General features: G+C 36.7%; 1 protein-coding gene across 1 annotated transcript; it reads left to right on the top strand.

Annotated features, from left to right (window-relative positions):
• The first annotated feature begins 10,273 nt into the window (after positions 1-10,273).
• LOC132260666 (RYamide receptor) lies at positions 10,274-15,182 on the top strand. Its single transcript, XM_059758941.1, has 6 exons — positions 10,274-10,567; positions 10,652-10,800; positions 13,150-13,271; positions 13,648-13,748; positions 13,812-14,129; positions 14,195-15,182. Exons 1-6 carry the CDS (start codon positions 10,274-10,276, stop codon positions 14,711-14,713), a joined length of 1,503 nt encoding a protein of 500 aa, XP_059614924.1. The 3' UTR covers positions 14,714-15,182.
• The last annotated feature ends 80 nt before the right edge of the window (positions 15,183-15,262 follow it).

The raw sequence follows: 15,262 nt of genomic DNA, 5'->3' as shown, positions 1-15,262 counted from the left end.
CCAGCTTAATTTGATTAGAGGAAAACGGGGCGATTATGGCCAGAAATTAGCGCATGAAGCGAATTCTCAGGCTTTCCTCAAAAGAAATCTCACCGAAAGTTACAATTTTTCCCTTCTTTCTCCTGAGTTTTAGATGAAAACATTACAATTTATTGCGATAATACAATCTTGCTATCTTCCTCATATCATTTAATTGTGAATTTGGAGGAAAGAGTTTTATTTCAAAATCGAATTTACAGAATATCCCGAAATACATCGAATTGCGTGGGCGGCATTTCAAATTTGGAATCATTAATGAAATGCCATTTTTAAAATACACCACACGCCACCCCAAATACACATACATATGTGTCTCTTGATTTTGCAATTACCATCATTTTTCCTTTGATCCCTAAAATATCAATGATGGAATTTGTACCTTAAATATTACTTGATACGATTGAAAGCCGCTAATTGAATTAAGTGCCAACGTGAGCATTTGAATCTCCATTGAAGGATGCAATTCTACATCGTCAGCAAGATGTGAAATGAAATTCCAGCTGCTAAAATCTCTCTTTGAGTGAAATGTTCAGAATTGCTGTACAAAATGCGTCATTTCGGTTAAAACAGTCCATTTAATGTGAACGAAATATCATGTCCTGCAGAGCATTTCACAAAAACCACTTGAAACGTTTTAATTGCACCTTATTTCACACACACATTAATTCCTGCTTTATGACCTAGTTCTTGTGACCGCTGACACGCTCGAATGACGCTCCAAGTTTGAAATTTTATTACACGAAAAAACCTCTTGACGTTATGGCTAGAATATTGGTATAAACGTAGCTTCAAGTATAGTTTCTCCAAGGGGAAAATTATGCATTAAATCTGTACACCACTTCCCAACACTTCAAACATAGCAAATTTTTAAATCTCTCGAGTTTCCTTATGATATGTTTGCAAGAACCCACTTAAAACCGCTTTTTTGAGTATTTTTTCCGGCCATAACCTCAAAATATTACTTAGAAATCTTCAAAAGACTCCATTTGGAGGCTTTTTAGGCCACAAAATCATCTCCTATGATTTGCAAATGAACTCAAAATTGCTGATTCAGTGTTAAAATGTTCAGAAAGGCTTATAAACAAACATTTCTCAAGTCTACATCAATATTTTTGAGGTTATGTTTGACTTGAACACAATTTACAGTGCTTTTTGCATGAAAATGCCTAATTATGCCAAAGTCTGAGCGATCTTTAGGACTTTAGTATAAGAATTGATATGCTAGAGTGCGAATTAATCACTAATTCTCTCCTTAATTCCTTACATAACCTAGAAAACCTCAATTTCTGTTGATTTTACGTACAAAATCAAAAGAAATCTAAAGCATCAGAATAATTTGTCAGTGAGAGAAGCTTTCAGGAAAGGAATATTTTATGCTTTTGAACACTTTTTGACTATATTATTTCCCCCTTGTGTCCTCCAATATAGAGCTTTTACGTTGAAAGCAGCAGCAAAGTGAGCTTGAAAATGAGTAATATCACATCAACTAACATGGAGAAATGCTTTCAAAGTTGTTCAGGCGCAATAATACAGATTTTCTTCAATATTTACTGTATTTTATGATGTCAACTTAGAATTTCAAGTGTATAAATTGGAAATTCATGTGCTTATTTCTCTGCCTGTCACTGTATGTCAACCTAATCTTTCTGACGCGAAGTCTTTTCCCATGAAAACCACACAACATCGCGCTTATGTAGTCCACAGCATCCTATGTGAAATATCCCCAAAATCTTTGAGGAGAAATTGTTGTAAATAAAGTGAGAAATTGGGAAACTTGTGAATGAAACTCAATTTTCTCCCTTGCCAGCATAGAATTTGAGGCCCAGTGTAAATTATTCTGTAGGCTCGACGCGTGAATTCAATTAAGTGAATACAATCAAGATGAAATATGTTTCATATTTACAATTTATTGTTTTTCTCCACACTTTCGATTGAGGTGATAATGTGTGTCTCCGAAACTCAATTTGGTCACTTTTATTGTTTCCCATCAAACGATATCAATCGTCCAATAGCATAGCATAGGTCGGCCGGACTGCGCTTCTATGAGTACCTAACAAATTTGTTCACTTTAATGGAATTACACTTTCATAGGGACAGTCTTATTGACATTGGCATTGTTCAGGAATTTAATTAAAAGTTGCAGTGTCGCGAGAAGAAGCTCTTCTCGTCGTTCATTTCATGGTAAATTCGCACGTTATTGCATTTGTTGAGAGGGCGTTCCGGCGATATTACAGCAGAACAGCCCTTAATATCGAAGATTAACGAAGACCCAACATTATGCAATATAATCCATTGGGTGATTGGAGGAGAATGACGAAATGTATCAATAACATATTGCGCGGGTGGCGGATTTGGTGGAAAGAAGGAGAAATCATCCAGCTTTTTTATCACAGGAAATTCGCATTCAATTTTGCGTGAAGAGCGTGTGTAAATAACTCTGAATACTGAATGTGTATGAGTAGATTCAATAAAGATTATTTACATTCTGCTCAGTACAAAAGAGAGCGCCGAACATGCCATACATTTTAATTTTTTTTCTTGTTCACTCCGTAATAGTATTTTTGGATATTAATAACATTCGCAAGGAGTCGAATTCGTGCGATTTAATAATGAAACTCAATTTAATACCTTCACTTTCTGAAGGAAAAACATCTCTTCTTCGAATTGAGATGGAATTCGTCTAGCTTTCTTTCTTTTTTTCTTTCTTTTCCCTCAACACGTATTGACTTTCTGCTCTTATTTTCTACTTTTGCAATTTCCCCCTCATTCTTCGTGACAATGTAACGACAAGGAAGTTCTGAGTGGCTGTAAAGTCAATATGAAGAGAATTATTACATACAAATATATATCTGTTGTAGAGAAATGTAGTGTTCTCACGTTAAAGACAAGTCAAACCACCCGAATCACTAAAAATAAAAGAAAAGGATATTTTAAAAGCAAGTCTTCGCCTGAAATTTTTCATCTCATTCTAATTATTTCTGTAATATGAGATTATTACGAAATCCTCGTCACAGATGTGCAATATTTCCCACGTTTTTTCCGTAAATTGGGCATATATAACAAGAAAACCATCGGATTTTCCTTTTAATTTGAAAAGGTCAAGTTATGTTTTCGAATTATTGGCGACAGATGTGCGATTATCACTCTCAGCAGAATATTTGTTGGACCTTCCTAAGCTGTTTTGGATTGCTTGTGCTTTGCTAGACAGTCTGAATTGCAATCTCTGCGAATCAGGCCTTCTAGCCAAGCTCTTGAGACAAGTCTGTAAGCGATTTCAAAGCTCATCCGGCGGTGGACAGATAAATCCTGGATTTCTCGAAATTGCCATTGAATTACTCTCCCAACTAAGTGGATTTAGAACAAATTTACTTCCATTTATGGCAAGAGTTTAACAGAAAAGTGTCTCAAAATATGACTCAAAGGGTATAATGATATCAGATATTAAGGTCGGATGTGGTGTACAGCTTTTAAGGAAGTGTGAGGAAGTGAAAATGTTGAAATATTTAGAATATATTTATTACAAAAGCTTCTATTGCAACAAATCGCGGTATTTTTATAATTATTTTGCTCAGAAAAATCAATTTAATCGCTTTTTTTTAAGTGATGTGATTGATTTATAACAGATTCTGGTGATTAAATAACTATTAAACTGGAAATGTTTCTCTTTTTCATATCAAATTGAGCATTTACGTAAAAAACAGCTTCATATTGGTCTGAAAGAATTTCTCTTTTTGTAGTTATTTTCGCGTTTTGTGCTTAAAATTAGCAAATTCAACCTAAATTTCTAGTGGAAATTTTTCATAAACAAATCCAGGAACTCTAAAATCAATTCTTACAATCTGAAATCTAAGCTTTTGGCAGGTTTAGACCTTTTGCTACTGAAAAACCTAGATTATATGGTGATAAAAATTGGAAATCAGTGCAAAAAATCGATGAAGGAGACGAAATAGCGATGAAAAACGCTTTTCAAGGCGTTCAGAATTGTCTGAAGTGTTAAAGATTCTGCATAGAAACTGTGAAAGTGTCAGGAAGTGGTGTACCAGATTAAAGCCACATTGTTTGACTCTTGTTATGACTTAGAAAGACAATAACTTCCCGAAACTAAATCAGCTTTTCAAGGCAATTACCATAAAGAACCAATTTTATTATCATTTTGCACCATTCGAGCTTTCCCTTTTCCTGAATATGTTTCAACTTTGCTGAAGTGATAGCATTGCTGCACCCAGAAGTTTATTTTCACGCTCAATTGACAATCCCAGTATGAACGGTACAGTTTTCCTACGATAAAACAGATAAGACATACTTTGGATTCGCTCCGTTTCCATTTCGTATCACTTTTCTCAGACACCAAGTCTCTGGGTGTTTGGGAAAATTGAAAGGATGGAAGTCAAAGTTTCGCACATTACTTCTGCAAATCAGCACTTCTGGTATTTGAACGAACTCCTAAATGACATGATGTGGAACAAGAGTGGGATGAAGATAATCTTTCACAATTACCAATGCAAATTGGCAGTGCAATTCTTCTTAGCGCTTTGCTCCTCATCATATTTCATATCACGTTTCACATGGAATGCGGATAGTACGACATGGAGATTAAAAGAAATCTATTAATCTGTCCATCACATGTCATCTAGGTATGCGAGGGGGTGAAAATTGCAAATGTGTAATAAAGCTTTATTCAAGGGATGATATTACGAAAGCTCTGTGACAGCTTTACAGGAAATTGTGTATGTATAAGATGTATATAGTGAAATATGTAGTAGAAAATTGATGAAAACACAAAATGTCCCATGTAAAGTTTGTCATGAAAGCTCCGGTAAATCTTGGGATAAACCTCAACATGAAATGTTTAATAATGTGTATTTAAACACTCAATTCAACATCAAAATTCATGACTTTTTTTTCACCTCTGATGATGTCCATTTTTAAGATATATTCACAATAAAATCCATTAAGGAGCTTTCTTCGCTCTCCTCGGGAAACATTTCTAATGGACTTGACATGTTTCCACTGGGATAAAATCCGGCATTATGATGCTGGGAAGAAACGCTGAGGCCGGAATTTAATTACTTATTTGTGACAATAAGAACTCGATAAGGATTTATAATTTCACCTTTTCATCTGCGACGAAATTTGCTCCCTTTTGTGCTATAAATACACACATATCCACAGGAGAGCTGAGCTGTTCATCTGTTCAAGGATGGGAATTGTGTCTGGGATTTGGATGGGAAATCAAACAAAGGTCACAATTCCTTATTAATTTCCGTTACCGGTGATATTTTTTTTTTAAATTTTGGGATATTTTTCCCCATCTAACATTAAATCTCTTGCCCAACTTTCTCTACCGTAAATTGAATTTGCATTCAATGTTAAATTGGATTGTCTGATAACATTTTTCTTCCTATTGTATTGCGAGAAAACCCTCGTTTTAATATGTCTTCCGTATATTGCAACTATTGTTATCCTGCCTTATTGACTTCCTTCGGAGAGGCTCTGGAGAAATTGCCACATTGCCTGGTGGTGGAAAGGCGAGGTGATACTTTTCTGTAATTGATTACGCAGCGGTAATAGTATCGGAATTATTCTATAAATATGTTTAACACGATCGAGTGGGTTGGCGATATGATTGGCCCTACAGCATTCCATGTGATGTTTTATTAATAGAGGCGCTATATTGACAGATATAAATAATTCGTCTGGCTGGAGTGTGCCGGGAAATCATGAAAAAGTCACCGATGTGATAAGCTTTCCAAGGTCCAGATGGTAGATAAATATATTCTATTTGGCGGAAGGAAGAGCGTCATCGAGATCAAATTGCGACATTTTCTCTCTCTCTCTCTCTCTCTGTTATTTTGTGTCAAATTGGTTTTCTCTATATATTACAATTCGCAGGGATAAGAAAAATGCAAATTCAAAAGAAATGCGTCAATGAAGGAAGATGTTCTGATTTCCTCTATATTCTTTGCTCGGTAACAATTTTACTCGCGTGTATTTTTAGAAGGGAAAATGTGACAATAAGCACACGTTATTGTTCATTATGACCACATTCTTCCTTTTTCTATTTGTGCTCCGTAATATAAGAGAGTGAAGAAAGGGTGAAGAAGCAAATTACAACTCATTTACAACTACGCTGTATGACTTCTATTCAAAACATAATTTCAGCATCACGCAATTTTTGTAGCCGTGATCTTGTGCATTCATTTTTCTTTAGGGGAATGTGGGGTGAATATGAATGATGCTTTCAATTTTAATTTCGTTTAAAATACTCTCTAAAATGCTATTTATTAAAAAAATTGATTTTATACTCGTTGCAACTCTAAGTTCATAACATTTTTAATAAGATCTGTCATAAATGTGAATTTGCTAAAAGGCGTTGCAAGATTACGATTCATATTATTTACTAATGTGGTGAATTTATCTTGTGCGCAGCTATAAACGTTTCTAATTCATATTTTTCGTCGCGTAAATGCAAAAGAGCCGGAAAATTCATGTGAAAACCAAGAAAATAGACAATAATGCTGTTTTTATGTAAATAATCACATATTTTTTGGATCCGTCTGGCCATTTGTGCACATTTAAATGCACCAGATTGAGGTTATGTGTTTCCGGACATCCCTCGATCCTTTCCGAGGAAACTGATTGGTCCAATCAGTTTCCTCCTTCAAGAATACCATCGGAAACTCGCCAAATGTCAGTAACAGTCGCGGATTTACTACTGTGTTGCGTTTGACAGCTGAAATTCGTATGAAATAAAGTCCCAATTTCGCCTTGCAACGCCTTCTCGTTCGTATTTCATTCGTACTTCACACTAGCGCCGCTGGGTGGCCGTCGATATAATATATGAAAACATTGCAACACCAAATTAGTATTTTATACGGAATCAGTAAAGTTGCAACGAGCGGTTCTTGTGTGAATTAGATAATTTAAATTCATTAGAAACTCCTTCATATTGAGTCCCTTTTCTCTAAGCTCAGTTCTCATGTGAGTTCGGGATTAAAATAAATATCTTCGCAGCCTCTTTTTCCACTCTACCCACAGTGATAATGTTTACCTCAGAGTGCCACAGACACTGTTTATCTTGTGTAAACCGAATATACATTTAGTGCGAACAGACAATTACACATTGCCTCTTTTACTTTCAATGCTATCTCGGCAATAATTAATAGACCATTTTTTTTTTGCAAATCAGTGGTAAATTTGCGAGGAATTTATTTTTAAAGTGGAAAATTTTAAACAAATACAACTGTGAGAAATGCTGAGATCGCGCAGTTATCAAAAGAACATTTCCAGTGATGTAAAGTGTTTGAGCCGACAAGATTTTGTATCAGCAAGACGATATTTCAATTACTGACTTTTCGGCAGTGTGAGAACTGATGATAGAATTTTACGATTCTCTCCAATAAAGCCACTTTTTAGCAGCTAATAAATCAAAATTTTCAGCAAATTCGATACAATCATTGACTGTGAAGCTTCTTCATTCTCAATTCGCCACGAAGACGATGTTCATCTTCACCTCTTGTCCAACCTTGTACTATATTTTTTGCACATTATCCTTGTTTTTTCGGCGGCATTGCGCTCTAAAGCGCGATATTGAGAAGTAAATTAGAAGTATGATTTACAATCTATAACTTTATTAACATCTTCCAATACTCTTTTGGCCTCATTATCATGCCTTTCCTTTTCTCTTCCACCTTCCATCTTTTATGAGCGTCATACAATTGTGTACATAAGGCCACGCTTATCAGCTGGTCTCCTTTAATTAATTTCACAATCCACCACCTTAACACTGTGCGAACACGGAAAATCCAATAGATTGCCGCTTAATTTTTTTTTTTTTTCGTAAACAGATTAAGGAGATATTTTGGACTGTTCTACGCAACATACAAAGTAAACTTGCGCGGATTATGAGAGCCAGAGCGCTCCAGTAAATATTTGATATTTCATGTGATAATAATTTGTTGAATGAATTTTGCGGTTCGTGTGCGTATAATGTTATACAATTAAAATTCACTGGAAAATGCACAATGGAATTGATGTTTCTTGAGCCTGTTATGGTTCAAAAGCGAGCTTTATGTGTCTCTGTGATTTCTATGCACTGGGATTAGACATCAAACAACATTTGTGCCATGTTTTGATTAGGGATTACTACACTGCAAGACCTTTATGTATAGAGATTTGCACAAAGTTTGCGCTAATAACACAAAGTAAGGATTTGTGAGTCATTTGTTAAGCAAGCAACAAAGTGAAAAAAAATCCATTTCAAAGAATCTGTAATGAAAGAATCTCGAATCTATCGCTGGAAGTCTTTCTTGAAGATATATAGTCAAAATATCGAGGGATGAAAAATAAGTATCCCTTTGATATTTTCATTCACTCGTCTGTTTTGTGGCATAAGCTCTAAATCAGAGCAAGCTCAGAAGAGCAAATAAGTATAATCCTCCGTGTTTTCACCATATTTTACCATGTTTATCTCTCTTCACTACCAATTTCAGTCACCAGATCGTCCACAGTTTATTGTTGAATATTGTGCAGAACTTCCATAAAGCGACGTTAATCCGAGTGTTTATAGTTTGATTTTCAAGTTGTCTAAAGCATGTACAACTTTTTATGATGCAACAAGTGATAGCATTCAGTGATATTCAATTCCGTTGCTTTAAAGGTTTAACAAACTACGAATAATATTGCTGCCACAAAAGGGTAGATATTATGATCAGAAGTGTTTGAAAGTGGCAAAATATATAAAATATTTGCATGGAAAAGCTTCCATTTCAACAAATTGAGGCATTTTTGAAATTATTTTGTATAGAAAAATCAATTTGAGCGCTTTTTTAGGTTATGTGATTGATTTAAAACTGATTCTGGTGATAAAATAATCCTTAAATTCCCCTAAGTTCTGTTTAGGCTGACAATTTTTGCCCTTTTCTTAGTCAAATTGAGCATTTGCGATCGGAAAAGCTCCAGATTAGTTAACAAACAGCTTAAAAGGCAACCATAACCTCAAAAATGTCAATGAGAATTCTCGTTGTTTAGTTTTTTTTTGGCGGTTTGTGCTCTAAAGTGGCAAATTCAACCTCATTTTTAGTCACATTTACTCATTTCTAAGTTTAATGAATATTTTTAGGCAAAATTCATAACCTCACAATTTGTTCAGAATTTTTTAAAAGCATTTTCTGAAGACTGAAAAGAAAATCAAGATGAAATTTGTTCATGAGCAGATCGTGGCACATTAAAATAATTTTTTACGGTCTGAAATCTAAGCTTTTGAAGAAGTTTAAACTTCTTGAGACGGAAAATCCTGTATTTAATTGTTGATAAGTCAGAAATCAATAAGATCAGCAGTTGATGAAGTCGAAAAAGCGATGGAACATGATGCCTTTCTGCAGAGATTCTGCAGAGGAATTGCAGAAGTGTTAGAAAAAGGTGTACAGATGTGACGCATTTTATCTCCCCCTTGGCTGCCACCGAACATAAAAGTTAGAAGTTCATTCGTTCTTCGAGGAAATGTATTTTCATACAAAATGAAATTGCATTTAAATTAGAGCTTTCACTGGTAGATCTTGAGAAACATGTTGCTTCCAAGCAGTTCAGCACTCTCTTCATTACATTGTATGCCGGGAACTTCTGGCGTATGCCAAGGATTTTCCTTGAAATGTACAAAGAGCATTTGAAGTTAAAAATATCTTCATTTGCTACTTGTTGCTTTCGCGAAGATTTTCCTTCTGTTTCCCGGGGAAATGGGTTAGTTGTGGAGAGCCGTCTTGAAGGCTATCGTCAGAGCTTTCCTTCTTGTGCGCGTCAAATTCACATTATTTTGCTGAATAATGCAAAACTTTTAATTGGATTTGAAGTGTAAATTTCATTTAAACAGCCTCGCAGTACTTCAACATTTTAATTGATTTATTTAAAATGATGAAATTTATTAGTGTTGATTAGCATCTCTGAGCTGGAAAGGCAAATTTGATATATTTTTTTATCAATTGTTAATTCACTTATAATAATGGCTATTGAATATTTCACTGGGGATTTTGAGTATTAATTGCATTTGATGCATCAAATCATCATATTTCAGAATGAAACACCGCAAAATGGTTAAATGACGTAAATCGCAAATGTAATTCCATTTAATTTACAGTGGTTCACATTAAATTTATGTGTATTTTGCGGTGAGGAAGTCAATAAATTATGGCTAAACATGTGGTTCTAAGTTCAATTGCAATCTCTTTGCAGTTGCTAAATGGCTGACGCTGAGATAAACAACACGCTGTTGAGGCAATCCTTCGATGGCACGCAGAATTACTCGGATCTGCAGGAGCTCAGCGTGGACGATCTCCTGTATGACGTTCCGGTGGGCATCGTGGTGCTGCTGTCCATCTTCTACGGCACAATAAGTATCTTGGCGGTGATTGGCAATGGTCTGGTCATTTGGATTGTTGCAACAACACGGCAAATGCAAACCGTGACGAATCTCTTCATTGCCAACTTGGCCTTGGCCGATGTCATTATCGGGATGTTTGCTATTCCCTTTCAGGTACAATTCTCACGCGAATATTGTGCCCCAAAATTCCACAAATGTCAACCATCTCACGCTGCTCCTCTTTTTCCTTCTTCCCAGTTCCAAGCCGCCCTTCTGCAGCGGTGGAATTTGCCGAAATTTATGTGCGGTTTCTGCCCGTTCGTTCAGCTCCTTAGCGTTAATGTGTCTGTTCTAACACTGACGGCAATCGCCGTGGACCGACACAGGGCCATCCTTAATCCACTGAGGTGAGTCTCGTGTAGCATTTAAGAAACCCACCCCCGTAAATCCCCGCTTAAAGTTCAGGCAAATTGGGCGGAAAGTGAAATGCCGTGACACTCTTAATAGACCTTCTTTGTTGTGAAGAATTTCACGCAATGAGGAGAACTCGCCTTCGCGTATCCGCCTCAATGCTAATTGCCAGCCATTGTTTACTCACGCAGGACCGACATTCTCCGGCTCAACTCCTTTTGTCACTTTTTCACTTGTTGATCTAATTAATCAAAACCAATTAACCACTAATTCTATCTCTTGACTCGCTTCATTTCCTCTCCTATTATCGCCGCGCTCATCCTTCCGCTCTACCTGACAGGAAAGAGTCCTTCATGGGAATAAATGCGGGATTTGGTGCGATGAAATGATAATTTCCTTCCTTCAATCGAAAGCGAAAAAGTCCGCAGAAAAAAGGACGGTGGCTTCCTTTCTAATGTTGAATATCTTTACAGGACATTGACTTGGCGTTTACTAAGAATGCAAATCAGTGTCTTAGTGGGGAAAACAAATTAAAATGGGTCTCGAAGTTTCTCCAATGCAAATCAAGGGGGAGATAGTATGTCTAAAATCTCTTCATCACAAATTTGCTCGATACTTGTGGAACATGAAATTATTGGTCTGTTTTCACATTATTCCACGCATTATAAAAAATCTATTAAGTTTTCCGCTTAAAACCGCTGTTTTTGGACATCTTTTCTGACCATAACCTCAAAAATACAACTAAGAAATCTTCAAAAACTCCGCTTGGAAGCATTCTAGATCACAAAATCATCTATTATGATTTGCCAATGATCTTAAAATTGCTGATTCAGACTTAAAATCATTCAGAAGAATTTCTAAGTGAACATTTTCCAAGTACAAATGACAATTTTTGAGGTTATGTTGAGTTTTAGCACAATTTGCAGTGTTTCTTGGCATCAAAGGATAAGAAAAGCACTTTAATTGCTTGCAAATGCCTAATTAAGCCAAGGACTAGCAGAATTTATGTGCTAGAATCTGTCCTTGATTCGTTACATAACCTAAAAAAATTATTACGTTTATTTCCGTAAGAAAATCGAAAGAAATTCAAAGAATTGGAAGCATTAGTCAGTAAAAGAAGCACGCAGGAAAGGAAAATTGCAGATTTTTCAACACTTCCACTTCTTAAGTATGTCTGACTGTATTATCTCCCCCTTGATGTAAATTTGCCTAAAAATCCACGATTAAAAACGATGACTTTTCACTTCTGTCATTGCATTTCACGTCTCTGTCTTAAATTTCACGCAAACACCGTGAATATCACTTTCTCACAATAGAAGCTTCTGGGCTTTTAATTACTTCATCAATATTATTACTATTATTATGATTATTAGTACAGAAACTTGAGCCCTCATGAATAGACTTAAAGTTTCCAGTTAACGCGTGAATCCGATTGACAAAGAGAATTTGATGGTAAGCAATTCACTCAGCGCTATTGAGAAATGGTATCACAAAATTATCTACCAAATGGATTTTCAACTCATCAATCATATTCACAGCGTGGAAGCGGTGAAAATTTAATCGGGTTAACATACAGATTCTGCGGATGGTGGAAGATTGTGTCTCCCATTTGAATCTTCATTGTTCTGCGAGTGGAGCTCTATTGCCCCTCAAATTTCCTGCCCGCATTTGTCTAACATGCTCCGAGAATCAACCCTCAACATGATGTCACTCATGTGAGAAATATCAATCTATCCAGCAATATAATACGTTTTGACGCTTTTAGCCATTTTAATGAATTTTCCATAACACAAACAGTACATTCTCTCACCCTTGTTAATTAATGCGAGATTTTCCATTATTCCACTTGAAATTTCATCACCATTTCACCGGTTCAACAACCCAGATGTTTTGAGGCGTGCAGAAAATTTGGCAAGCACTTTTTTTTCTCTCTCTCCTCAGACACACAGCGTCTTTCAAGACTGCTCCAGATAACTTTATTGCCCAATAACCTATTGAGTTTGCTCGCGAGAGGGAATCAATTCGCCCATAAGTTCATTAATATTTCAAACAGAGGCAATTAAACTCCTGCAATCGCCCAAATATTTCTCCGTGTGAAGAGAAACACAGAGAAAAGGAGAGCTTATTGAAATGAGGATGATGGGGAAGAAAAGGAATGAATTGGGGTCAAGTTATCGCGTTTACATCGTCTTTTATCCGATAAATAGGTATCTGGTTGCGAAGAAATGATTAGGTCAAAAGGGTGGAACGGAAAGAATGAGAAGAAGATGATGCTATATCAATAAATATGTATATTGTGAGTGATAAAAGGATCGATATTTCTTAATAGTTTTCCCTCATTTCAGGGCAAGACAATCCAAAAATATCTGCAGGCTTATCATTGGTTGCATTTGGATCGTATCAATTCTTCTCGCAGCCCCAATTTGCTATGCTCTGGAAGTTATTCATGTGAAAGAGTTGATCAGACGTGAGTTTTTTTTGTATGTCAATCATTTGAATATTCTCTATTGACACTTCACTTGCCCATTTATGAGACAATTGACATTCCATCGTCACATTTATTGTTCCAATTGCTTCATATTTAATTATTTGGCCTATGAATTATTCAAAGCATGTTGTCTAGACAAGATAATCATCCAAATGATGATGGGTTGTTGAATTTAAAAAATTTAAAAGCACATAAAACACCCTGTGTGCGTGAATCGTGATCATGCGCACAGCTTTTTAGGATAAAGAACTTCAGAGAAGTGTTTGCGTCTCTGGAGAAAGTCATAGCGAAGACTCTTTATCCGTGGTGTTATAAATAACGACAGAATTCTTGCTTCTCTCCAATGATGCAACAGGTGAAGGCGATATCATTGTCCTGTCGAAGCCCTTCTGCAATAATGAGAACTTAACGGACGAGCAAATGAGGATATATCGCTATATTCTAGTGCTTGTGCAGGTAAATTCTACCCAAAGAATGTCTTGAGAATGTCTCATTAAATTCATCCTCTTTAATTGGCAGTATCTGATTCCATTCTGCGTGATAAGCTTCATCTACATCCAAATGGCCGTTCGCCTGTGGGGCTCGAAGACACCGGGAAATGCTCAGAACGACAGAGATGTCACGTTGCTGAAGAACAAGAAGAAAGTCATCAAGATGCTGCTAATTGTTGTGGCTCTCTTTGGCATTTGCTGGCTTCCACTTCAGCTGTACAACATTCTGCAGGCCACATGGCCGGGAATCAATGACTATCGCTACATCAACATAATCTTCTTCTGCTCTGATTGGATTGCCATGAGCAACTCGTCCTACAATCCCTTCATCTACGGCATTTACAATGTAAGTGAACGATGTCGCCGTGAAAGCGGGAGTGTGTGGAAATTGATCTGTTGTGCCTTCCGCAGGAGAAATTCAAGAGGGAGTTCAGCAAGCGTTGTCCTCTGTGTCGGTTGGGCTTCGATAGTGGTGACTTCAGTGAGAAGTCAGTGTACACACGCGTAAGTTCCATTCGATCCAACTACACGAACACATCCACACGACAAAAGATCCAAAATCAAAGTCAGGTGACGCCCAACAATCTCATTGTTTGTCATGTTGAAGGAAAAAAGGCCCATCATCGTGGTGCAGTGGAATGGAAAGCTGTGAAAAATTGTATTCTCGGTGATCGACAGAAGGCCAACTATGCGCCCGGGAATGTCCAGGATGAGTGCACAAATTGCGGCAGCAAGATTCGCGAGTACGGCGGCATGGCGTATGAGCCGCCGCTGGTGCCGCGGAAGAAGCAGAACAACTCGGAAACGGAACTGTTCACCTTCTCCTCGCCCACAGTGAGCCACGATGAGGGCCCGGAGAGTGGTGAGGAGGGCAAGCGGGCACGACACGGTGTCGCTTCTGGAATCCTATTTGAGGATATTGATCTCTAGAGCGGGCGAACGCCCAAGGAAAGCCATTCCGAGATACTCTCTCTATCCGTTCATTGTCCTAATTTGAACTCTTGTCTCTAGTTATCATTTATTTATTCACACTGTTCCCTTCCGCCTGTCCCCCATTTTTCAACTGTCGAGAGAAAGAGGGAAAAGCCAGTCACTGAATCCCCGTGACAAGGACTTTCACACCATATTGTCAAGCCCAAAATAAAAATGTGATTTTCATTTATAAATGCACTTAATTTAAATGGAATAGTTTTTCATTTGACTGTTTAAATATTTATAGTGTTGGAGCTTTCAAAAAGTGTGGAGAAACTCTCAAAATGTAATATGCGTTTAAATATTGAAATTATCCAGACTAGTTGGTGAACTTTGGAAATTTTCACGACAAAATAAAAGCTCTGAAGAGTCTTCAATGTTATTTTTAATGTCACGAAATTGAACACATTTTTTTTCAGTTAAACTATAAAAAGATTGTATTGAATAAGAGAAATAAAAGTTATTTTCTGGAAATGATTGACATTTGTATGGAATTTCATAATCTCC

The sequence above is a fragment of the Phlebotomus argentipes genome, unplaced genomic scaffold, assembly GCF_947086385.1.
Source record: "Phlebotomus argentipes unplaced genomic scaffold, Phlebotomus argentipes genome assembly scaffold_18, whole genome shotgun sequence".
Taxonomy (NCBI): Eukaryota; Metazoa; Arthropoda; class Insecta; order Diptera; family Psychodidae; genus Phlebotomus; species Phlebotomus argentipes.
Note: the sequence above shows the minus strand (reverse complement) of the source record. Positions and strands in the feature narration are given on the sequence as shown.

Bases quoted from the DNA above. Each gene is read 5' to 3' on its own strand.
- LOC132260666 (XM_059758941.1), top strand. From the start codon at position 10,274: ATGGCTGACGCTGAGATAAACAACACGCTGTTGAGGCAATCCTTCGAT. The intron at 13,749-13,811 runs GTAAATTCTACC...TTTAATTGGCAG, and splicing joins ATATTCTAGTGCTTGTGCAG to TATCTGATTCCATTCTGCGT. The intron at 14,130-14,194 runs GTAAGTGAACGA...TGCCTTCCGCAG, and splicing joins TCATCTACGGCATTTACAAT to GAGAAATTCAAGAGGGAGTT.